The sequence below is a fragment of the Protopterus annectens genome, chromosome 2.part0 (assembly GCF_019279795.1).
Source record: "Protopterus annectens isolate FY-2018-M chromosome 2.part0, PAN1.0, whole genome shotgun sequence".
Lineage (NCBI taxonomy): Eukaryota > Metazoa > Chordata > Ceratodontiformes > Protopteridae > Protopterus > Protopterus annectens.
The window spans coordinates 249025205-249052612 of record NC_056728.1 but is presented as its reverse complement, the minus strand read 5'-3'; the positions used below and the strand labels follow the sequence as shown (position 1 = coordinate 249052612).

At 42.8% G+C, this 27408-nt stretch overlaps 1 protein-coding gene across 2 annotated transcripts in view; it reads left to right on the top strand.

The window, feature by feature from the left end:
• Positions 1-27408, top strand: part of FBXW2 (F-box and WD repeat domain containing 2) — a 513384-nt gene that overhangs the window by 471996 nt on the left and 13980 nt on the right. For both annotated transcript variants that reach the window (XM_044060728.1, XM_044060727.1), the window contains exon 6: positions 5349-5518. In XM_044060728.1, the coding sequence (XP_043916663.1) occupies positions 5349-5518 (170 nt within the window). The remainder of the gene's footprint in view (positions 1-5348; positions 5519-27408) is intronic.

The following is a 27408-nucleotide window of genomic DNA, read 5'->3' as shown; positions in this document are numbered from 1 at the left end:
TTTACAATTGCACTCTATGAACACCTACAAGGAAGCATGGATCGTGCCATCCCTAGCAAAACCAAGACTCACTCCCCTAAGAGAAGGAAACCAGTCTGGTGGACCCCTGCCATAAACAGGTTATACAACAAAAGGAGGAAACTAGTTCAGAAAAAAAGCAAATCCCAAGAAGGAAAGACATCCCTGATCAGTATCAGTAAGAAACTAAGGTCCCTCATAAAATCATCCAAGGCTAACTTCGAAAGAAAAATAGCCACGGTTTCGAAAGATAACCACAAAGCCTTCTTTAGCTATGTCAAGAATCTAAGTGGCAACTCACAGATATGCTCTGAGCTAGTGCAAAATAGCACAAAATATACTGAACCTACTGATATTGCCAATGTCCTGGCAGATAGATTCAGTGTAAATTTCACCTCCCTCTCACCTTCAAAAGGGCCCACAACAATACCGGAAAAGTGTAGTGTCCCGAAAATCACAGAAAGACAGGTGAAAACAGCCCTTTCAAAAGCCAAAAACACAGCATCAATGGGGCCAGGTGGTGTCCCAGGCTGCATCTTGCACGAACTACAGAACAAAGTAACCTCCCACCTAAACACGCTGTTCAATCTCAGCCTCTCCACAGGCTATGTGCCCATAGAATGGCGCACAGCAACGGTTATTCCGCTCCACAAAGGGGGGGTCACAACTGACCCTGGTAACTATCTCCCCATAAGCCTGATTAGCCTGGTCTGCAAGGCTATGGAGTGTATCATCATGGAACTCATTAACAAAGACATGGGGAACCTCCAAACACTTGACCCAACCCAGTTCGGCTTTAAGGGCAGATCATGCCTACTAAACCTGGTTGACTTCTTCGAGACAGTCACCTAGGCCATAGACGAGGGAAAGGTGGTTCACACACACAGCCTACCTTGATCTTGCCAAGACATTAGACACCATTCCTCACTCGGGTATTATAGAAAAACTCACCAGCCTGAACATAAACCCCTACATCACAAGATGGGTTGCCAACTGGCTTACAGACAGAACTCACACGGTAAGAATAGCGGATTCCAGGACTGACTCTAAACCAGTCACAAGTGGTGTCCCACAAGGCTTGGTTATCGGACCCCTACTGTTTGGCATATATTTCTCAGAAGTACAGGCAAACACAGGAGGACTATGGCTAACCAGGTTCGCCGATGACTGCAAACTGGGAGCCATAATTGACTCTCCGGGTGACACGGACATCCTTCAAAAAGGCCTTACTGAGACAGACACCTGGTGTCAAAGTCATGGCCTCAAGCTAAATGCCAAAAAATGCATTGTCATCCCATTTGGGAAAAACAAAACACCTACGAATTACCACATAAGTGGCAGCCCCCTTAATACAGAAGAGGTAATAAGAAATCTGGGGACCCAGGTAGATAGTAATCTCTCCTTTGACAATCATATTGCCAAAGTAGTTAGGAAATCCTTCTATGTGGCCCATCTAATTACTTAGGGGTTCGCATCTAGAAATAAAGAGGTTATAGTGCCCCTCTACTCATCACTCATCAGACCCATCATAGAGTACAATGTCCCATTTGGGATGTACCTCACAAGACACTTCCAACAGCTGGAAAGACCACAAAAGCACCTCACCTAGAGGATTACTGGCGTCAAACGTATGTCCTATGCAGCCTGACTGAAAAAACTCCGGCTGTACTCAGTGGCATATCGCTTACTCAGAGGTGATCTCTGCCTGACTTACAAAGCCATGTGTAACTCAGAATTGATGGACATGCTACACCTAAAGAAGTCCAAGTCACTGTGAGCCACACACTCTAGTGAGCTAAACCTCGCCACAACAATAAGTGGAACATGCTGGAGGGATAGATTCCTGTCACAGAGACTCCCCATGCTTTGGAACACAATTCCTAACTATATTAGGCAGAGCCCCTCATGAGCACTCTTCAAGAGAAGCCTTGACGAGTGGATGGGTAACAGAAAATACACCCCTGGGATCACTTCATTGGCTCTGCTTAACAGAGGCTCAGTTAATTAATCAGTGGGGCAGCGAAAGCCGACACACTCTGGCTAGGCTTATAAATGCCCTCGGGCAGATAGCCTAGTACCTACCTATGAACCTATTTCTTCCCTTTACATATGGTAGCTAGTGCACAAGGCATACAGCTATATTATGTATCCACATATTGCTATACTAAATGTTCTCTTAAAGAAAATAACCTTTTTTGTGTATTTAAATGATTAAACAGTAAGTCATAATTGTCATGTTAGCACAAGATTGCACCTCTTAATTTTCTACGCATGGTATGCAGTGGTTTATGAGAATACACTCCGATATGTATTATTCAAACATCTGTTACACCAGTGACCTTTCACAATGCTACTACAATACCACAAAGCTTTCCTCACCCTACTCTTTCATCAGAACAGGAGAACCATCCATCAGCCACTTCATCCTGTTCCTCCCAGTAGACCTTTTTTTCACACAGGTTTGCTTCAGAACTAGGATTCGTAATGAAACAGCCAGTTTCTAGATCAGCAGGCCTCTGTATAGTACTATTTTTGTTGATATTCCTTGAAAAATGCAATGGGCGTGATTCACTACATGTTTCGCAAGCAAAGGAAGTACTGTGTACATCTTACAGTCTGATTACATAATGATTCTTACTTTTGCAGGTTGTATAGCTTTGCAGTTACTATGCAAGATCAACATTAGTGTATGTAGAAATGCAGAGGGTGCAGTGGGTCTTGCCCTACTGCTAAAACTCTTATTTCTGGTTTCCTTGCAAAGTGACGGCTAATGTTTTTTGTCAAAAATACACCTGCTTTTGCAAGGTGTTTGAAATTCAGATGTCATGTTTTTATCAGATTTTCTTACAACGAGATTTTCCTCAGAATTGCACTAAACTTGTGCAGTTTTACACTTGACAGGAAATGTATTTTGCATAAACTACATGTATTTATTTAATTTATTTATTTATTTCACATTTGTTAACTGGGGTTAGTCCAACTGGGTAAGAAATTACCCATTTTCATTGGAGACCCGAGGGGAAAAGCCCCATACAAAACATACAGATAGAAACAGGTTAACAATATAAAGAGCAAAACAAACTTATAGATACAATGGATAAGAAAAATAAATGTAATCCAAAGAATAGTACATAGCTATATACAAGGTCAGAAGAAGGAAAGTGCAAAAGAAGATAGGAGTAGAGGAGGAATGAAGTGATCTAGAGGGAGGAGAAAAAAAAAGAAGAGCAGTAGGATAAAGTAAATGATATAAAGAGGGAGGGTATCGAAAGAAGAGCAGTAGGATAAAGTAAATGATATAAAGAGGGAGGATATCAAAAGAAGAGCTGTAGGATAAAGTAAATGATATAAAGAGGGAGGGTATCGAAAGAAGAGCAGTAGGATAAAGTAAATGATATAAAGAGGGAGGGTTTAGAAAGAAGAGCAGTAGGATAAAGTAAATTATATAAAGAGGGAGGGTATCGAAAGAAGAGCAGTAGGATAAAGTAAATGATATAAAGAGGGAGGGTATCGAAAGAAGAGCAGTAGGATAAAGTAAATGATATAAAGAGGGAGGGTATCGAAAGAAGAGCAGTAGGATAAAGTAAATGATATAAAGAGGGAGGGTATCGAAAGAAGAGCAGTAGGATAAAGTAAATGATATAAAGAGGGAGGGTATCGAAAGAAAAGCAGTAGGATAAAGTAAATGATATAAAGAGGGAGGGTATCGAAAGAAGAGCAGTAGGATAAAGTAAATGATATAAAGAGGGAAGGTATCGAAAGAAGAGCAGTAAGATAAAGTAAATGATATAAAGAGGGAGGATATCGAAAGAAGAGCAGTAGGATAAAGTAAATTATATAAAGAGGGAGGGTTTAGAAAGAAGAGCAGATTGGATAAAGTAAATTATATAAAGAGGGAGGGTTTAGAAAGAAGAGCAGATTGGATAAAGTAAATTATATAAAGAGGGAGGGTTTAGAAAGAAGAGCAGATTGGATAAAGTAAATTATATAAAGAGGGAGGGTATCGAAAGAAGAGCAGATTGGATAAAGTAAGATAAGAAAGAGGAAAATGTCTTAATGATAAGTCTAGTGAAAAAATGGGAATATGGAAAGGGAGGAGTTAAGTAGGATGGTTACAGGTACATAGGGGTTGTTATGGAAGTACAAAATAAGGTCATGTTTGAAGATAGGAAGAGAGGTATGACGTCTAATATGGAGTGGAAGATTATTCCAAATAAGGGAGATGGAGTGTTTATAAAGTAATTGATTGTATGTGGCATTTTGGATAGTACAGTGAACAATGAAGTTATTTTGGATAGCACAGTGAACTGCTATCTACAAAAGTAAAGCTTTTCTCTGTCTTTGCTTCAGGTAACAGTTCTGCCATGTTTGATCCGAGAATGATGATATGCTTGCATATAGTTTTCTTCCTGTGCGTTTCCAAAAAGCTCACATTTAATCAAACTTATTTAGGGTAAGGAACAGGTACTCTAAATTTTACACTGAACAGTCCCCTAAAAGGAATAGTCTGCTGATTTGTGTTTCATCTTGAAGGCTAACTTGCATTCATTTTGAATTTCTTTTTTTAAATTTTAGAGGACTAACAGTTCATGGGTTGGAGACAGTGACATTGACAAAAAGGCAGGAGTCAGAGCTGGATATGGCAGAGTTAAAGATGTTAAGATTTGCACTGGATGTGAAAAAGGTAGACAGGATTAGGAATAAGCATATTAGAGGGTCAGCCCAGGTTGGACGGTTTGGAAATAAAGCCAGAGAGGCGAGATTGCGTTGGTTTGGACATGTGCTAAGAAGGGATGCTGGGTATATTGGGAAAAGGATGCTAAGGATGAAGCTGCCAGGTAAGAGGAAAAGAGGAAGGCCTAAGATAAGGTTTATGGATGGGTGAGAGAGGACATGCAGGTGGTTGGTGTGACAGAGCAAGATGCAGAGGACAGGAAGAAATGGAAACAAATGATCCACTGTGGCGACCCCTAATAGGAACAGCCGAAAGAAAAAGAAGAGGACTAACAGGTCATGTGGTTGCTACAGATAATTTTGTTTACTTACAACTACAGATAATTTGGTTTGCTTACACTTCATTTGATTTCTGTCTACTCTCCTTGTAGCCACCATGCAGTTCTAATTAAAATGGGGAGAGATCTGTGACCACCATTTCTCAGGCACAGGAATGGTTGCACCTGATGAACATCAGTAACATTTTCACCAGTTCTTGTTAATGAAAGTGTTTTATCTGACATTTCTTTATATTCAGTAAAAATATTGTAGGCATCAACATCATTGCAAAGATTTATGTGCTGTCCAGTTATTGCTATTTTTGCTTTTTTTTTCAGATTTGGCCAATTGGAAGAGAAATTAACTGCAAGTGCTTGAAAACCCTTTCTGTGTCAGAAGACCGAAGCATTGCACTTCAACCAAGACTACAGTTTGATGGCAGATACATTGTGTGCTGCTCAGATTTGGGGATATACCAGTGGGACTTTGCCAGTTACAATATTCTCAGGTGATGTTTTCTTTCCTGTCATTAGTAGTTAATAGGGAAATTGTTTAAAGACCATATGTGCTGCCATATATCAATATCACTGTAAGTAATGCAGGCTGATTATGTAAAATCGCAGTGGACAAAGTGATCATATTCATACTTTGAGTATGTCACATTAATCACAGTTTTTAGTAGTAGTATAGTCATAACTATGGTATGTAGACTTTCATAAAATTCACATATTTATTTTTTTTTAATTTTATTTTTATTTGTGTTGAACTACACTTAGAAATTCTGTATTTGTCCTTCCTTTTTTTTTATTTTCTTGCAGCTGGTAAACGGGCCAGGATTATATTGTTTCAGCATTGTATCCCTTGACCAAAGTTTAATAATTCTCAAATAAATGTATGATCTGATGTTGTCCAATTTTCACTAATCCTTGACTGTGAGCTTGGTTCCAAACCCCTGAACTGAATCAGACATTTATTTCAGCTTGTGTCTTCCAAACTCTCGAGCTAGGCTGTACCCATAATGCTCCTCTCAAAATTAAAACAAAATACAAACAAGAGCACACAACTGGAGAGACAGCACAATGGTCCAGAACGCTTTATTAAACACAATTAATGCCAACAAAGTGGATAATTTGTTTTCGTCCAAACCGAGTCAGACTTCATCAGATAACAAACATTAACCTGACACATTCTTATATAAAGTACGTTTAAAAAATTTTAACCAATCAGACAATACCAATTAGTTTAAATCATCCATAAAAAGACTTAATAAATAAGTAAAACCTCTGACGTGTCTTAAAATATTTTTCTTTCCAAATGTCAAAGGCATTCAAAATGCATTTACTCATATTTATTATAAATGCTACCATCTAGTGGTCAAAAAATAGAATATGTTTAAAAGAGACAATGAAATGTAAATTTAAACTGAATGCATATTCAGCAAAGATAATGAAATATAGGTTTAAAATAAGTGCACATTATTACATAGTAAATGATGAATCACAATTTAGCTGCCCTGAGTTTTAAAAGGGGAACAATACTAATGTGTTCATTGAGCCCCGGTGGTCTCCCGGAATCGAGTGACCTGCCAAAGAGTTACCGATATTCTAGACGGGCCTCCCAAGGGCCACCTCTAATGTCCATAGGAACTTGCTCAACTACAAAAAATATAAAATTGGCACCAATACAAGTCAAAGTATGTTTGTACAGGGCATTTTTCTCATTGGATGTCCTGATGTCATAGTAGTGCTTGTATGTACGCTTCATCAATCTATATAGAGTGCCTGGCATAGTGAACAGGAAGCCAAATACACACCACCACTAGTATTGCAGTTGGAAAAGGGACTACTAGTAATGTCCCTCCCCCTGCTGTTTATATGTACTCTGTAACAATCAGCAATATGCACACATTGTGCACAAGCACCACACTTATAGGTATCTCTTCTCTTACCTTTAGTCCCCCCAAAAAAACGAAGAATGGGACTCAAAAAGATCCTTAAGGTTCCTACCTTTCTAAATACAAAATTCAAGGGTTCTTTCCCCAAGATGTTCAAATCAGTAAAATTAAGGAATTTCTCCCATTCCCTATTTATGGTATGTCTCACCAAAGGGGCATTGCCCCCAAAATCCATAGGGAAAATCCTGTTGATCAATTTACCATCATCTACTGTTTTAGTAGTAACGGTCCCTAATGGACCCGTCCCTAACAAGGGAAAGTAAAGATCAACTCTTTTTGGTGAATCTTCCTCCCTAAGCTTTTTCACCGAATAGGGGGAATATCCCCGCTCAAAAAAAATCGGAACCATTCCTACCATGACACCACCTGTTTCTTCTCCAGCTCCTACTGAGACATTGAAGCCCTCGGTTAGTCTCTGTTCCGGCAGTAACTTTGTCTCTGGTACCGAAAGCTGCCTTGAGTTTCTCTGGCCTTCAGTGCCGGAGGCCTCCCAGGGTCGAGACTCCTTGGTTGAGTCTGAGGTGCATGGATTGCCTTCTTTAACTTCGGAGCCATCTATGACCCTTGGTGCTTTGGCTTTGTAAGATCAGCTCAGGCTTTGGGGGACGCCTCCTTGGTGCGGGGTCGGACCTTGGTTCTGAAGAGTCTGTTTTTGGTTCCGGGCTCCCATTGGTCTATGGAGGGGGGGGGCATCCTTCCGAATCATGGAGAAGGCCTTGTCCATTGGGGACTCGCAGTCTCTGCCATCCCTTTTGGGACAGATCTCAACATCCCCTTGCCCATAGCTCCCATCGGTCTCATCCCCTGGACAGAGGGCAGAAAAGCTCCAGAAAAGACACACCTTGGTGGTTTCCTCTTCGGATACTTCCCCAGAGCATCACCCCCCCCCCCCCCCCGAGGAAGGTACCTGCTTAGAGAAAGTGCAAGAGGAAGCACTTAGACTCCCTGGAGGAGTCTTTCACCGAAGATATACTGACTTTGATGAAGGGGAAGGTTCCCCCAGGTCACCCACTGATGATGTTTCCTTCAGAGACATCCTGGAAATCCTAAAATAGAGGGGTACCTGGTCTTCCCTCCAGCCTTCTTCCAAGGAGTCAGTATACCTGGAAGATTTTCGTGCCCAACCCTTTACTTCTTGGCTGTCTCCACCCACTGATGATCTCATCAAACTGATCATTCAGCGGGCGTGGAAGATGCCTGACTCCATTGAACCAATCCCCAAGAGACCTGATTGGATCCTTTCAGCCCCTAAAGACGAACAACACTGGTCAAAAGGCATACCTGTTGACGCCATGGTGATACTGGCAGCCACAAAGAAGGAACTTGCTTAGGAAAGTCAGACCATCCAACAGAGTCTAGGACTATGAATAGGTATGGGAAGCTCATTTACGCTTCAATGTCCTTTGTTGTCAGGTCCCTGAACTGCATGGCACATTGCAGAGGGATCTGATCAAGGAGCTCTCTGATACCTTCTCAGAAGCACTAGCTGAAGAGGTATGGGACAAAGCTCGCCACCCTTGAAGCGATTTCTAACTTGTCCATGAAGCTGATTGCCCATGCAGCTGTACTGAGTACAAGAGTAGCTGCGGATTCAGGCATAGCCATTAGAAGGCATTCATGGATGCACTTGTGTGATTTTGTGGAGCCATTTAAAGCATCATTCATCAACGCTTCATTTGAGGAATCGTCCCTTTTTGGCACCAAAATTTAAGACACTCTTACCAGATGTGAATAAGATGAGAAGACTCTTTCTGCTGTAGGCGTACGTTTCTCCACTCCTCAGAGGCCTTGCTCTAGGAACCAGAGAATTGGGAAACTATGGTTTAAAAAATCCCAAGAGCCTTTCCAGGATTCAGATGGCAAAGACTTTCCCCTGGCCAGAGGGGGAAGTAATGGAAGATGCCACCCCAGACGCAGAAGTGGCCTGCAGAACTAGGGGTCCAGAGATCATTTCTCTGGTGTTTCCTACCAGCAGCCCAGAAGGGAGGCCCAGTTGCCCTCCTGTGGAGGCAGTTGGGGGACAACTATCCCTGCACCCAGCCCACCTGCCAACTAATAACTTCAGACAAATGGATGCAGGGAATAATATCCAGAGGTTGCAAATCCCACTATCTGTGCATCCAAAAACCCAAAAATGACTCCTGGATGTTCCACCCAGTCACAGGGAAGTAGAAATACAAAAACTGCTCGACAAAAGCATCATCCAGAAAGTCCCACCAGACCAAATAGGATTCTGGTTTTACTCAAGATTCATTTTAGTGCCAAAAAAAAAATATGGAACTGGTGACCCGTCTTGCATCTTAGCCAATTCAACAAGGCAGTTCAGCAAACCAAATTCCGGATGGTCTCAGTACAGTCAATACTGCCATTCTTGGGGGGAAAGATGATTGCATGTGCTCCATAGACCTCCAGGAAGTGTATTATCACATAAAAATGAACAAATGCTCCTGGAGGTTCCTGCGCTCCATAGACCTCCAGGACGTGTATTACCACATAAAAATGAACAAATGCTCCTGGAGGTTCCTGCGCTTCCGGCTGGGAGCCAGTCATTTCCAGTTCAGAGCACTACCCTTTGGACTCACGTCAGTCCCCTGTCTGTTCACCAAATGCATGGTGGTGGTTGCAGCTCATCTCAAACTGCAAGGATTTGGAGTTTTTCCATACCTCGACAACTGGCTCCTCACCACTACCAACAGGCATCAGTTCAAACGGGCAAGAGATTACACTCTGCATCAATGTGCATCTCTAGGCATCACAATAAATTTACTAAAAGTCAAATTTACAGCCTTCTGAACAATTATAATTCATTGGAGACCAGTTGGACACTTACAGGAATTGCCTCACTTCCACTAGAAAAGACTACAAATGATCAAGTCCCAGGTTGGACAAATTATCCAAAGCAGAAGGGTTCCAGCCAGATTAGTCTTACAAGCATTAGGCCCGATGGCAGCCTCAGTCACTCTTGTTCCCTTAGCAAGATATCACATGCGAATCTTACAGTGGTTACTTGCCTCCCAGTGGTCTCTGATTCATTAACCAGTGTCTTACCTAATCGTAATTATCAATCCATGTAAATAGGATCTTTCATGGTGGCTCCTTTCCAACCTGATTCTTTTAGGGAGAGCATTCATTCTTGTGCAGCCCCAAGCCATAGTGACCACGGATGCTTCGCAGATGGGGGGAGGGGCATTATCTGGGAAGGACAGTCCAAGGCATGTGGTCCCAACTAGAGGCAAACTTGCACAGCAATACTCTGGAGATGAGGGCAGTGCTGTTAGCGTTGCAAGCATTCCAGGATGCCCTTCATCTGGGAAGAGTAGCAATTCAAATGGACAACATGTCGGTAGTTTGCTGTATCAACAAGCAAGGGGTAACCAAATCTTACCCATTGTGTCGAGAAACCCTCAGAGTTTGGTAGTGGGCAATTTCTTCCAACCGCTTTCTCACAGCAATGCACATTCCTGGAAGCTCCAACGTGATAGCGGACAAGCTGAACAGAACCATTCTCATGTCTCATGAGTTGTCTCTCAGTCCTGTGGTGGCAAAAGAGATTTTACATCACTGGGATCAACCTTGCTGCAGTCTTTGTGCGTCCTCTCTGAACAACAAGTGCAGCCGTTACTTTGCCCTAATTCCCCCTCCGGGAAAGTCACCCAGGGAACGTCTTCTCCGCGATTGACCCCCCTCCCCGGTCTTCTCTATGCCCCCCCCCCGACTCCCTTGATATCCCACTTTCTAAAGAAAGTTAAAAGGTCGGAGAACTCAATAATCCTCATTGCCCCATTTTGGCCAAAACAAATTTGGTTTTCCTTCTATTGGCCTCATCTTCTTCGGAAACCATGGATGTTCATCGTGTTTCACTGTTGCAGTCATTACACTTGGGTTATCCTGCTGGCAGGTGACCTGCAGTCGGCCCGAGTTCCAAAGTCTTGGTCAGGCGTCGGTTGCTGTCGCCTCTTCCCTGACGTCAGTGCACCAGGGGTATAAAAGATGCAACCAACGCCATTTTCTCCAGTCCTTCTTGCCGCGTGGTGCCCAAAGCAAAAGCAGTTCGCAAGTGCCGGTCGACCGACTCCTGAGATTTTCAAAATTGAGTTTCAGAACCGAAGTCTTCAATAAAGCTAAGTACCCCGTTGGGGAAACTTTTTCTTGCTCCAGAACGATGTCAGTAAAAGTTAATAATTGTATTTGTTGTGGGAAGCAAATACCTCATAAGGACTTTCACTCTTACTGTATTCCTTGCCTAGGCCCTGACCACGATGTTACCAGTTGTCGGTTTTGTGCTAGATTCAGTGAACGCACTATTAAACGTCAGTTTGATTTTGCTTTTCATTACTTTGGCCGAAGGTTTAATTACATAATGCCGTCAGAACAACCGACGACCGGAATATATAAAAAACGCAAAGACAAAGAAAAGGACAGGCATCCGAGGTCCAAAACCGACGACGAAGCCTCTTCAAGGCCAGTCGCCAGTTCTCAGTGAGGTGCTTTCGCAGCCCCTGACACCCGCTACCTCAGAGCCACAGGCCGTAACCGACAGCCACGTGGAGACACCGAGGCCTGTGGAAACTCAAGGTATTGGGCCTACGGAAACTATTCCCTCAGATGGGTCTGGAGCTGCCGAGCAGGCACCGGCTTCTGAGGGTGTTTTCAGACCATCACAGCTTACAATTAAGCCCACTACAGCAGCAAAGGCAAAGTCAAAAACACCATTAAAGACAAGGAAACAAGTACAGCATTCTCCAGAACAGTCATCCATGCCAAAGAAACAGATGCTTAAAATGGCCGAAGACCTAATAACTTTAATCAGGGGTTCCCATCTCCCTCCTGACAAAAGGCCTAGTCAAGACACTGACTATGATTCCTCTGACCAGGTTTCCATTTCCTCTGATTCCTCTTCTGATCAGGGATCTTCTCTCCCTCCCTATGAGGACTCTGATACAGAAGAGTCTATACCTTCAGCCTCCCCGCCTGAGGATTATTCTTTTGGGGAAACCCTGCACACCATGAGGGAGCATTTCCATTGGGAGAGCCAAGATTATTCAGAATCCAAGAAAAGGCTCAGAGACTTTCTTTTATTGCCTCAGCACAGGCCCCTGGCAATCCCTGTGCTGGATATTGCGGATGATGTTTTTTCTGAATCCAGTCTGTCCCCTGATTCTTTACCCCATGCACCAGTCAAGCCAGACAGGTACTACATGGTCCCTGACTCTCATAAATTTCTTTACAAAAAGCCTGCTGTAGACCCAGAAAAAATTTCTCAGGGTCCTAAAGGGGTTAAGGCTTCCACTGCTAAAAATCCTGTCCCCTCGGATAGGGATTCCAGAGCACTGGACAGATGGGGGAAAAAAGTTTACACTTCTGCTACTTTAGCTGTAAGGGCTTTAAACTGCCAGTTTCACATGCATAAATATCAACAGTACCTCATGTCATTGTTAAAACAGAAAATGGTTTCAAATTCAGAAAGTCCTGACAGTAAGGACATGCAGGATTTATTGCATGCAGTTGAACAAGTGGGAAAGCATACTCTGCAATGAGGTTTTGATTCATTAGAGGCTTCTTGTAGAGCCGCAGTTACAGGCTCTGTTATTCGAAGGCATGCTTGGTTGAAAAAACAAAGTTGACCTGATCATGTTAAAGTAAAATTATTGTATGCTCCACTAAAGCATGATACTTTGTTTGGTGTTAAGGCAGAAGAGGTGTTAAAGAAAATGGAAGATAAAGCAAAATCAATGCAGACAGTGAAAGATTTCTTACAGGTTCAACCACCTAGATTTAGCAGAAACTGGCCTTCAAAAAATTGGTCCTTTCCAATGTCTGACAGGCCACAAAGAGGCAGATACAGACGCCCAAGAGGCAGATCTCAGCCCCAAGGCTCCTACAGACCTCAACAATGGGATGCTTCAGCCCCCAAAGGAGGGGAAGATAAATCACAGCCTTATAGGAAACAGTCCCAATGAGTTCCCTCTACAAATGCCAAGCACTTACCTTTTGACAGCACCCCTAGAGAGAAAGCTAGCACTTTTCTCAAAAAATTGGCACATGATCACCCAGGACCAATGGGTTCTGAATATTGTTTCTCAGGGTTACAGGTTCCACTTCCACATACTTCCAAAATCAAAAAATATGCCAAACCTGCCACAACACCAATGGGCAGAGGCACAAAAACAGATTGCTGCTCTTATGGACATGGGAGCTATTCAAAAAGTTCCACAGCAAGAACAGGGACAAGGATTTTACCCAAGACTTTTCTTAGTACCCAGAAAGGACAAAGCCTGGAGACCAATACTGGACCTGTCAATCCTAAATACTTTCCTGGATGTTCCAAAATTCAAAATGTTAACACTACAACAACTTCTGCCCATGCTGGGCAAGAAGGGGCTTGGCTAGTTACTTTGGACCTCAAGGAGGCATACCTGCATATCCCAGTCAGACAATCTTGCAGAAGATACCTCAGATTCATAGCAGGCTCAATGCATTACCAATTCTCTGCACTGCCCTTTGGCTTATCTACTGCGCCCAGGGTCTTCACAAAATGCCTGGCACCAGTAATTGCATTTTGCAGACAAAAGGAATTCAAATATATACCTATTTGGATGACTGCCTTATTCAAGCAGAGAGCAAGGACATTCTTCTAAAGCATCTGGCGTTTGTAAAAAGATTGCTAATTTGCCTGGGGTACACAGTAAACAAAAAGAAATCAAAACTAGTGCCCTCTCAAGAGATAATATTCCTGGGTGCAAGCTTAAATACAACTGCCCAGATGGCTTAATGGCTTATCTCACACCAGACAAACAAAGGCAACTGACTCATTACTTTCAAATGATGGCAACAAAAACCCAGCTCCCTGCAAGAAAACTTCTGCAGGCCCTGGGCTTCATGGCATCCTGCATTCTACTAATTCCATATGCAAAACTGCATATGAGGAAACTACAGTGGTATCTTAAAAGTGTTTGGACTCAGCATTGTCACAGCCTGGAGACAATCATTACTTTAATTCCCTGCCTACAACAGGAGTTTTGATGGTGGTCCCAGGCCTGTCACCACAACAAGGGACAGCCTTTCACCTTACCCACAGCCAGGCAGACAATAACAATGGATGCATCGGATTATGCCTGGGGGGCACATATGGCAGGAAAATGTATTCAGGGCACGTGGCCCAAGGAACAAATGCATCTTCACATCAATCAAAAAGAGATGCTAGCTGTACAGAATGCCCTGACAGCTTTCAAGGACCTACTACATCCAGGACAACTATTAATAAAGACGGACAATACCACAGTTATGTGGTACATAAACAAGCAAGGGGGCACACATTCCTACCCCCTATGCAGGCAAGTCATGACTTTGTGGAACACAGCACTGACATATCAAGTTCATCTGCAGGCACAATTCCTGCCAGGAACAAAAAATACACTGGCAGACGAACTAAGCAGAAATCTCATGGACCCTCACGAATGGAAGCTAAATCCACAAGTGTTCAGCATGATAACGAGGAAATGGGGACACCCAGGCATAGATCTTTTTGCCTCCCCTCACAGTTACTAAATACAGAAATTTTGCACAAGAACTTATCACTCTCAAGCATGGAAAGTGGATGCTCTGTCATTCAGCTGGAAAGGCCTGACAGTCTATGCCTTCCCTCCGATGCCTCTTCTTACCAAGGTGATACTAAAAGTCAGACAAGAAAGGTCAAAAATGATCCTGATCGCCCCAGACTGGCCACGCCAGCACTGGTACCCAATCCTAAAGAGTTTGTCTCAAGACTCAGCTTGGCTTCTGCCTCAAATTCCTCATCTTCTGACACAACAAAACAGTCAGATTCTGCACAGTCAACTCAGAACCTTAAACCTGACAGCATGGCAGATAATGTAGCCACTCAGACTGCACCTCTCACTAAAGCTGTTATGGATGTCATTTTAGAAGCCAGGAGGCCCAGCACTAGGAAATCTTATGCAGAAAAATGGAAGAGATTCTGTGCTTGGAACCAGACTCAAGGGCTCGAACCACTTGTCCCTAATATACCTCAGATTTTACAATACCTAACTGAGATGCTGGACAAAGGCTTATCTTTTTCATCTATTAAAATCCATGCCTCTGCCATTTCAGCCCATTACAATAAGGAACCTCCTATTTTTTCACATCCTCTACTACGACAATACCTCAGAGGGGCAAAAAATATAAGACCCCCAAGGAGAGTGCCAGTACCAACTTGGGACCTCAATTTTGTTTTAGAAAAACTCACACTGCCTCCTTTTGAACCAGCCAGCACAGCTGATCTAAAATTCTTATCATGGAAAACTGCTCTGCTCCTAGCAATAACTTCAGCAAGAAGAGTCTCAGAGTTACAGGCATTAATGGCTGTGGAACCTTTCCTCATTTTTCATCAGGACAAGGTTTCTCTAAGGACAAACCCAACATTCATGCCAAAAGTGGTCTCCACTGTGGCTTTAAACCAAACCATTCATTTACCTACTTTTTACCCAAATCCCCAGAATAAAGGGGAGAGACTTCGGCACGCTTTTGATATACACAGACAGCTATGATTCTACTTGGACAAAACAAAAGCTTTCAGAAAAACTGAGCAACTGTTTGTAGCCTATGCTGCAGGATCACAAGGAAAGCCTATTACAAAGCAGACAGTCTCAAAATGGATAGGACACTGCATCCGCTTCTGTTATGCACAACATGGCAAATCAGTGCCTAAGGGGATCAGGCCTCATTCTACCAGAGCAGCAGCCACTTCAGCAGCTTTCCTCAGAGGCGTATCAACCAAAGACATTTTAGAAGCTGCAACCTGGAGCTCAGTGCACATTTTCACCAAACACTACCACTTACCTCTCTACTCTAAATCCAGAGCAGGCTTTGCCACTGCAGTTCTGCAGGGCCTGATAGCCTCTCCAAATCCAATTTAGACCCAGCCGCCCAACCTCAGCTTTGGGATTCTACCCAAGTGTAATGACTGCAACAGTGAAACACGATGAACATAGTACAGATGTTCATCGTGCATACAGCTGCAGTCATAACAGATGGGTTTTCCTGCCGTCAGGCGGGTCCTCGGTCGGCTGAATTCCAAAGTCTAGGTCCGGCGTCGGATGTCATCGCTTCTTCCCTGACGTCAGTGCGACAGGGGTATAAAAGAACCAGCCGATGCCATTTTCTTCAGTCTTTCTTGCCGCGCGGTGCCCGAAGCAGAAGCAGTTCGCAAGTGACGGTCGGCCAGCTCCTGAGATTACGAATATTTTTCAACCGAAGTCTTCTTGAAAGCTAAGTACCCCATTGGGGAAACTTTTCTTGCCTCAGACCGATGTCAGACAAAGTTAATAATTGCATTTCATGTGGGAAGCAAATACCACATAAGGATTTTCATTCCCTCTGCATTCCTTGCTTAGGCCCAGACCACGACGTTTCGGCCTGTCGTTTTTGTGCTACATTCAACAGACGCACTATTAAGCGTCGGGCGGAGTTCACCCAACACTATTTTGGCAAAAAGTTTAATTACATTATGTCGTCGGATACTCCGACTCCAGTTTTGAGTAAAAAATGTAAAGATAAGGACCGACATATGAGGTCCGCGACTTCTACCGACACCACGCTAAAGCCGACTACAGGTGCTCCGGTTCTCAGCGAGGTGCCTACACAGCCCCTGACTACCGATGACACTTCATTGGCGGTGTCTTCTGTGCCCGAGGTCGCAGGCTCTTCGGCCCACACCCCGACTACAGATACCGAAGCCACTCTTGGCGGGGAAACTCAAAGTTTAGACAGGCCTGCCACCTCTCAAGGTGTCTTCAGGCCTTCTTCTTCTTTTTCCATTAAGGCTTTCACTAAGTCTAAAGCAGCCATGCATACTAAAAGACAAGCTCCACAGGGCCCCTCTCAAGGCCCCATGCCCAAAAAGCAGATGCTCAAAATGGCTGAGGATTTGATTACTCTTATCAGGGGTTCTCAACCCCCCTCGGACAAAAGGCCCAGAGTGGAGGAAGAATACCCTTCCTCGGACCAGGCCTCCATTACTTCAGAACATTCTGAAGACCAGGAACATTCATACTCCCCTTTTGAAGATTCTGATGCAGAGGAGTCCATTCCCTCTGTCTCCCCCCCTGAGGATTACTCTTTTGGGGAAACCTTACATACCTTGAGGGAACACTTCCACTGGGAAGGCCAAGAGTACTCAGACTCCAAGAAAAGGCTTAGGGATTTCGTCTTGCTCCCTCAGCACAGGCCTCTGGCTATACCTCCTGTCTTAGACATACTAGATGATGTGTATTCGGAGGCCAGCCTTAACCCAGATTCTTTACCTCCAGCTCCAGTCAAGCCTGACAGGTATTACCGGGTTCCTGATTCACACCAATTCCTATACAAAAGCCATGCGGCTGACCCAGAAACCATTTCACAGGGTCCCAAGGGAATTAAGGCCTCCACTGCCAAAAATCCATTCCCTTCAGAGAGAGATTCCAGAGCTTTAGAAAGGTGGGGGAAAAAGGTATACACCTCGGCCACCTTAACCATGAGGGCATTAAACTGTCAGTTCCATATGTTAAAGTATCAACAGTTTCTGTTATCTCAGTTGAAAAGCAAAATGTCACAACCTGAACAACCAGACTTGAAGGAGTTGCAGGATTTGTTACATAGTGCAGATCAAGTGGGTAAACATACCTTGCAATGTGGTTTTGATGCTTTAGAGGCCTCATGTAGAGCTGCTGTTACAGGATCAGTCATACGTAGACATGCTTGGCTCAAAGAGCAAACCTTACCCGATCATGTCAAAGCTAAATTACTAGATGCACCTCTTCAAAAAGATGTATTGTTTGGTGCTAAAGCTGAGGAGGTATTAAAGAAAATGGAGGAAAAGGCAAAATCAATGCAAACAGTGAAAGATTTCTTACAGGTACAACCTCTACATTTCAGTAGAAATTGGCCTTCAAAAAATTGGTCCTTTCCAGCCACAAACAGACCCCAAAGAGGTAGATACAGGCGCCCGAGGGGTAGAGGGCAATCTCAAGGATCATTTAGAGGCAGACAATGGCAAGCACCTACACAAAGAGGTGGTGAGGATGGTTCACAGCCATTCAGAAAGCAGAACCAATGACTTTCCCCTTTGCATGCCAAGCAAGGCTCAAATGGCAGCACCTTTAGGCGGAAAACTGGCATTATTTTCAAAAAATTGGCATATTGTCACAAGAGACAAATGGATCCTGGACATTATAGACAGAGGCTACAGATTCCACTTTCACACCCTTCCAAAAATGAGAGGCATGCCAAACCTGCCACACAATCAAAGGGCAGAGGCACAAAAACAAATTTCAGATCTCATGGACATGAAAGCTATTCAAGAGGTACCTGCACAAGAACAGGGTCAAGGTTTTTATTCCAGACTATTCCTGGTACCAAGGAAGGGCAAAGATTGGAGACCTATTTTGGACCTATCCATCCTAAACAAATTTTTACTCGTACCAAAATTCAAGATGCTCACATTACAGCAGCTTCTTCCCATGTTGGGCAAGGAGTCTTGGCTGGTAACATTGGACCTCAAGGAGGCATACCTGCATGTCCCAATCAGACAAGATTGCAGAAGATACCTCAGATTTCTTGCAGGTTCAACCCATTATCAATTCTCTGCATTGCCCTTTGGCTTATCTACTGTGCCCAGAGTGTTCACGAAATGCCTGGCATCAGTAATTGCCTTCTGCAGACTTCAAGGGATACAAATATACCCATATTTGGACGACTGCCTGATCCAGGCGGACAGCAAGCACATACTTCTGAAACATCTGGCGTTTGTATTAATGTTGTTGAATTCTCTGGGATACACAGTCAACAAAAAGAAATCAAGGCTAATACCCTCTCAAACAATAATTTTCCTGGGTGCCAGCTTGAATACAAATACCCAGATGGCTTACCTCACGCCAGAGAAACAAGGGCAACTACTCAATACTTCAGAAAACTGGCAACCTTCACCAGGCTGACTGCAATGAAAATCCTGCAGGCTCTGGGATTCATGGCATCTTGCATCCTGCTAATCCCATGTGCAAAGCTGCATATGAGGAAACTTCAATGGTACCTAAAAAACATATGGTCTCAACACAGCCACAGTTTGGAAACAATTATACCACTGATTCCATGTCTTCAAAAGGAATTTATGTGGTGGGCTCAAGCATGCCAAAGAAACACAGGTCTCCCATTCTGCAAGCCTCAAGCAAATCAAGTCATCACAACAGATGCCTCGGACTACGCCTGGGGGGGCGCACATGACAGATCGGTGCATTCAGGGCGAATGGTCCCAAAAAGAAAAGCACCTACACATCAATCAAAAGGAAATGCTAGCAGTAATAAATGCTGTTATGGCTTTCAAAGACCTACTGCATCCAGGCCAGCTATTGATAAGGACAGACAACACCACAGTAATGTGGTGCATAAACAAACAGGTAGGAACCCATTCATATCCCCTATGCAGGATAGCCATGTCTCTTTGGAACATGGCTCTGGAATTACAAATCGAACTTCAAGCACAGTACCTGCCAGGCAAGGAAAACACACTGGCAGACAACCTAAGCAGAAATATGACAGATCCACACGAATGGAAGTTGCATCCTCAAGTTTTTACAAAGATAATTCAAGCATGGGGAAGGCCAGACATAGATCTCTTTGCCACCCACAGAAATCACCAATTGACAAAATTCTGCTCAAGGACCTTTCATCCACAGGCCTGGAAAGTGGACGCACTCTCTTTCAGTTGGACAACAGTGACAGTTTATGCCTTTCCACCTCTTCCTCTGCTGCCCAAAGTTCTATTAAAAACCAGAGCAGACAGACCAAAGATGATTCTCATTGCTCCAGACTGGCCAAGACAACACTGGTACCCACTCCTGAGGAGCCTGACGCATTCCCCACCATGGATCCTGCCTTTAATGCCTCTTCTGCTGACTCAGCACAACTTCAAAACTCTTCACAGTCATCTGAAAACACTCAATCTAGCCGCATGGAAGATTCCTTAAATTCACAACAGACCCTACTCTCCAAGGAGGTGCAGGATGTCATTTTGGAGGCCAGAAGGCCTTCTACTAGAAAAGTCTACTCCGCAAAATGGAAACGGTTTTGTGCCTGGAATCAGAAAAAGGGTCAGAATCCTGGAATACTGAATTTACCTCAAATATTACAGTACCTAGCTGAGATGCTAAGCAGTGGACTTTCATTCTCCTCCATCAAAATCCATGCCTCAGCCATTTCTGCAGAATACAACACTGATCCTCCTTTATTCTCTCACCCCCTCTTAAGACAGTTCCTCAGAGGGGCTAAGAATATAAACCCCCCAAGGAAGCAACCAGTACCTGCTTGGGACCTCAATTTCATTCTAGAAAAACTGACCTTGCCTCCTTTTGAGCCAGCTGCTTCAACAGAACTGCAATATTTGTCCTGGAAAACAGCCTTCCTTCTGGCTATCACCTCAGCTCGCAGGGTTTCGGAACTACAAGCCCTCATGGCTGTGCAGCCTTTCATCATTTTCCATCAGGACAGAGTTTCCTTACGAACCAATCCTTCCTTTATGCCAAAGGTAGTATCCAGGGTAGCCTTGAATCAGGCTATCCACTTACCTACCTTTTACCCTAATCCTCAAAACAAAGGGGAGAGACTACTACATTCCTTGGACATTCACAGACAGCTATGTTATTATTTGGACAGAACAAAGCCTTTCAGAAAATCAGAGCAACTCTTTGTGTCCTATGCTACAGGTGCTCAAAGGAAGCCTATTTCCAAACAGACAGTCTCAAAATGGATAGCCCACTGCATACACTTTTGTTACTCTTTTCATGGTAAAACTGTACCTGCAGGCATCAGATCTCACTCCACAAGGGCCACAGCTACCTCTGCAGCTTTCCTCAGGGGGGTTCCTACCAAAGATATTTTGGAAGCAGCCACTTGGAGTTCTGTACATACTTTCTCCAAGCACTATCACCTACCATTATACTCCAAATCTAGAGCAGGCTTTGCCACTGCAGTCTTGCAGGGCATCCTGGCTCCTCCTAGTTCCACTTAGTGCCTACCACCCCTTTTTTAGCTTTGGGATTCTACCCATCTGTTATGACTGCAGCTGTATGCACGATGAACATAATGCAGTTTTGTACCTACCATAAATGTAGATGTTCGAGTGCCAATACAGCTGCAGTCCAGGTTTCCCTCCCTCCTTCCCCTCTTGGGACAGGCCTAATGGCTAACACTTCCTCATACAACCTGATTGGGGTATTCTTTTATGGTGTATTTGCTTGCAACTACTGTTTTTTGATTATATTGCATTGCATTATTACATAAATTTATGTATTGCCTTCCTTCTGGGGGCACCTGACATCTGGGGCAAGAAAAACTGAAGAAAATGGCGTCGGCTGGTTCTTTTATACCCCTGTCGCACTGACGTCAGGGAAGAAGCAACGACATCCGACGCCGGACCTAGACTTTGGAATTCGGCCGACCGAGGACCCGCCTGACGGCAGGAAAACCCATCTGTTATGACTGCAGCTGTATTGGCACTCGAACATCTACATTTATGGTAGGTACAAAACTGTACTTTGTGTACCTACCATAAATGTAGATGTTCGAGTGTATTCACTGTTGCAGTCCAGGTTATCCACCCACCATCCCCCCTTTTTCATTGCTGGGACTTTTCTGTACTTCTCATCTCTGTACAACCTATGTGGTGTATTTGCTTATAGATGAAGGAAATGTTTATAGTAATATATGCATGTATTTGGGCATAATTTTATCTTTTCAGCCTTCCTATCTTAGGGCACCTGACATCTGGGGCAAGAAAAACTGAAGAAAATGGCGTTGGTTGCATCTTTTATACCCCTGGTGCACTGACGTCAGGGAAGAGGCGACAGCAACCGACGCCGGACCAAGACTTTGGAACTCGGGCCGACTGCAGGTCGCCTGCCAGCAGGATAACCCAAGTGTAATGACTGCAACAGTGAATACACTCAAGCATCTACATTTATGGTAGGTACACAACGGTACTATACTGGACCCAGCTCCAGACTTGCTGCCCCATCCGGAGGACATGGTTCATCCGAACATCCAACATCTCAAGCTCACAGCATTGTTGCGTCTTTCGGCTTAGGGGTCGCCACAGCGGAACTCCGGTCCGCTAATGATTGGTAGTTGATTTTTATGTGCCGAGTTACCAGCCCTGACACACAACCTTCAACGAAGGTACGCCCATTCATTCTTCACGCAGAAGACGCTCTAGCTGTGAATCGAACCTGGCTTCTCCAATTCTCATGATTGCCAGGCATCCTTCCCTTTCCTCTCCTATCCATCAAATCATTGTGGCCCATCACAAGCCTTCATGTAGGAAACTGTATCAAAGTAAATGGGAAAAGTTTGCAAGTTGGGCCCTTATGAATGAACCTGACTCTTGAACGACCCCATTCATAAGGTTTTAGACTTTTTAGCTAACCTCTGTCAGACTGGTTCTTCTACCTCAACAATTAAAGTCCATCTTAGCAGCAATCTCGAACTTCCATATGGGTTTTGATGGGCCATCCCTTATGTCACAAAAACTTTGTAAAGCCTTCTTAAAGGGAGTCCTAATGTTAAGACTGCCTTTTAAAGAACCTGTTTCTTTGTGGGATCCAACACTAGTTCTTCAGTCCCTTACTTTGACTCCCTTTGAGCCATCAGCTACTTGTGACTTAAGTTTCTGACTTGGAAAACTTTATTTTTAGTTGCCATCACATCTTCCAGAAGAGTATCTGAACTCCAGGCTTTGTCCTGCAAACCACTCTACATAATATTTCTCAGACAGCGTCTCCCTTCGGACTAATCCATCCTTTTTACCTAAAGTAGTCTCAGAATCTAATGTCAATCAGACTCTTCAGCTACCAGTCTTTTTCCCTAATTTTTCCAACAAAGGGGGAGTACTCCGTTCATTTATTAGACGTCCACAGACAGTTACGTTTTTATCTTCACAGAACAAAAGACTTCAGAAAATCCGATCAGTTGTTTCGTTTTCCTCTCTCTCAATCCAGTTTCAAAGGTTACCTTGGTGAAATGGCTTAGAGACTGTATTACATTTACTTGGCAGTCAAAAGGGTTCCATCCTTCAGGCCCAGTTAAGGCCCATTCATCTAGAGCTGTGGCAACTTCTACAGGTTTTTCATGCCAGAGCCTCTTCAGATGACATTATTCTTCTGTGAGACCTCCCAAGATTTAGTTAGCTGGGGACTCTGTCCCACAGTCAAGGATTACGTGAAGATTCACTGGTTGGATTCACGAAGGCTCCACTGTTTTGCATTCTGAAGAAGTTGAGTATTCACTTGCTGAAAAGTGCATGATACTGAACGCACTTCAAGTCTATCAGTAAATAAAAGGAAAAATATTCCAGCATCTTGTGGAGAGCGTCTTGAATCCAACCAGTGAGTTTTTGGTTTCTTTTTCGTTCATCGGAGGATTACGTGAAGATTGACAACATCAGATATAGAAGTTATGTCTTGCCATAACATTCCATCTCTGTTGTCGATCTTCACTAATCCGTGACATCCCCTCCCTCCATCCCCCAGCGTGAGACTATTAGTTGATTGAATTCTCCCAGGACTGGCTTCATATTATGGGCACATATCTAGTCTCTTCTTCCTATTTGCTATTTGTCTGCCACTAATTTAGGCAAACTTGATCTGAGGTAATTTTGAGAGGAGCATTATGGGTAAAAGCTTAGCTCGAGAGTTTGGAAGGCACAAGTTGAAATAAATGGCCGAGTCTGTTCCAAGGCTCGGAACCGAGCCCACAGTCAAGGATTAGTGAAGATCGGCAACACAGATGGAACGTTATAGTAAGACACAACTTTTTCTTCAGTGTTACATGCAGCTGTGTTGCATTTTGTGTTGAAGTAATATCCATCCGTAATACAATGTTGGGCTAATTTATTATAGACCAGTAATATCCAACCTCATTTCTATGTTGAGCTAATTCTTTATAGACACAATTCTTGAAAAACTTAAACACAAACAAATAAGATCTGTGTGTCATATCTTACCTACATACTCTTTTCTTTTTGCTACATTTAAAATTAAGTTTTATTTTTAAAACCTTTCTGTGTTTATCATAGTATTATTACTGTAGTCTTCACTTTTGTGATAACCTGCCATGCCGGCAACTTGTGGCTGGCCAGTTTTCTAAAGCTCTCTCTGGGGCATTGTTAAAATAAAGGGTACATCGACCAATACCATCTTAAGATCCGTCTTACCATGCAGTAGTGTTTGCATCCTTTTATGGTATGTAGTCCATGACAGATAAGTGCCACATACAGGATTTGCCTTCATTTTTGCACAATAATCTATAAATGTGTGGCAAAGATTCTAGTACAGAAGAAACTACTTCTAAAGTTAATAACTCTTTCACCTGTAGTAAACAGATACCTTCTAAAGACTACCACAGCAAGTGTGTTTAAGCCTTGGACTGGAGCATTGCACACACCTCTCTCCCCACTGTACATTTTCTCTGTGGACAGCCCATCACTGCCAGCATTCTTTCCAGGCATTCACTGACAAAAAAAGGGGGTAGCTTCATTTAGGGCCTCTCTGGCATCCTCCAAGACGTCTGGGAGCCTGCCTTCAGAAAAAAAAAAAAGCATTTGAGAAAGAGATAGAAGAGAAATTAAACAGGATGTCACCAGTGACTCAGGATTTCCACAGTCCAGAGATCCCATACTCAGGGTGGTGCTTTTACAGATTACAGACTCTGATGTGGCCGAGGCCTTTAAATACTATAAACTCTTCTGTTGCATACTTTCTGTTGTATATATAGAGAAGCTGCGGAATAGAATTTAAATTAATGTCAAATTAATGGATGCCCTTTTTGCCCCGCTGGTAGTTGGGGGTTGTTTATTCATTTATTCAATCCACTTTTAGGAAGTCTGGTCCCAGGAACATTTTGGGTCACAACCTGGGACAGTGTGCACTTAATATCATAACATAGTGGAGCATGTAGAAACAGTAATTTCAAGTTCTGGATTTTCACATGTATGTATCAGGGAATTGATTTGGGTCATGCAGCAATACATTTTTGTTGTATTGTATGCTTGCTATCATATATATATATATATATATATATATATATATATATATATATGTAGTTGTCACATGCTTAGAATATTATATCCTTTCTGTTGCATCCATAGTTGTTATATATACCACAGTGAGTAAGATCTAACAGGAAAGTGCACGATTTGGAGTCATTTTGGCTGGACTCCTTTGAACTGTAAGCACGCCAAACCTCTCACGTGGAGCAATGCACGGCCAACCAAACTATTCAAACCACACAACGGCCAGCAAGTGATGTTCCAAAAATATTTTATTGATAAAGTACACATAGGATATATAAAAATATATCCTGCTCCAAACCGGTTTCGGTTCCCCTTCTTCAGTGGAGCAAAGAAAAATGAATAAAAAGCCAACAAAAGTACCTGATACCATTTATAGTATCGGTCAAACCAATCATCCAATCAAAATGCAACCTATTAGACTGAATGAAACCAACACCCCAGATTGTGATCTTCTGGTCTGTGAAAACACAAAATAATGTAAAAACACATTCAAAAAGAACAAAATCATAAACATACATAAACAAAATAAAAATGGTGTATGAAAAAAACCTGCATAGTGGCATACCTAAATGAAAAACATACCTAAATAAGAAAACTGAATATGATGTTATGGAACATCATTCCAACAAACTGACTAATATCAGATCATATGTATATGTGAAACAAAAAGATATTATATATGTTTGGTGATCAGCAAGAATAGTATGAATGGCCTACATCAGTATAACATATATATATTTATAGTGGTTTTATACAAGATCATATATGTCATAAGAAGAAAAAGATATGTATCAATATGAATATGCTATAGGTGGTCATTAATGCCCGGAGGAAATAATGCACCCAGATGTACAATCCAATATTTCTCTTTTTGTGTCAAAATGTTTTCCCAACCTTGTTGATGACTCCTATCACCAACAATCCGATCAATAATAGTGAACTTAAATTTTGCCATGGGGTGTTTGACTGTATGTAGGTAGAGAGCATTAGTTGTTTTCTTGTTTCTAATGTTACTCCTGTGTTCCCCAATTCTAATTTTGAGAGGCCGAGAAGTCTTGCCCACATAAAATGCAGAACATTGACAAGTGGCAAGATATATCACCCAACTCATTGAACAGTTCCCGAAAAATTTAAGGTCATAAACCTTACTAGTGTTAGCGCTACTAAAAGATTTAGTTTTGTTGATATCCGAACAGGACATACAATGTCCACAAGGAAAGGTGCCTATCAGTTCTTTGCCCATGATCGTGAGCTGTTTGCCCCTCCACTACCATGATGTTTGAAATGTGAAAACATGGAACTTAAAGTTTTGCCCTTTCTGTAAGAAAATTGACAACGTGTCCCAAGATGTTGTCTAAGAATATCATTAGCCATCAAGATATTCCAATTTCTGTCCACCACTCCTCTGATAATCTGATTATTCCTGCCATATGTAGTAACCAGTCTCAAGACCTCATCACCTTTTTTGTTTGTCTGATGGTCCTGGTATTGTAAAAGCTGGTCCCTAGTTTGTTTATCAGACCAATATTTTGCAGATTTAATATCAAAAACAGAATACCCTCTATCATAGAATCTATTTGCAAGATCTGAACTGGCTATCTCATAATCCTCCTGACTGGAATTAATTCTTTTCATACGGCAAAATTGAGATTTAGGGATGTTCCGGACAGTGTGGCGGGGATGCATGCTTGAGGCATGTAGCAATGTATTGTATTCAGGATATTTCCTGTATATTTTAGTGCCTAGTGTGTTATCAGGCTTCCTATATACATTAACATCCAAAAATTCAATATTGGACCTGCTACTATTGATAGTAAATTCAATGCCCCAAAGATTGCTATTAAGATAATCCACAAATTCTTTAAGATATTCCGCATCCGCCCGCCACACCATCCAACAATCATCAAGATATCTACGCCAGATGTCCATTTCTACAATGTAAATATTGTGAGATGTATCATAAATTAGGTATTCCTCCAAGTAGGCCATGAACAGATCTGCATATATAGGGGCAAAAGATGCCCCCATAGCAGTGCCTTGTAACTGCCAATAGCATTCACCTTGAAAAAAGAATATGTTTTTATTCAAGACATGCTCACACATGCAGATCAAAAGTGTATTAAATCCCGGTCGATATAGATTTGATTTTTCAAGCCAGTATTGTAATGCTTGGAGACCTGCCCAATGAGGGATGCTGGTGTATAATGATTTTACATCCAATGTGCAAAGTAGCCAATTGGGTTTAAGTTCGGTATCTGCTATGATTTGTAAAAATTGTGTGGTATCCTTGATTCTAGCTCTTACGTGAATAAGCAATGGTTTTAAATATTCTGTCAAGAAAGCTGAAAGT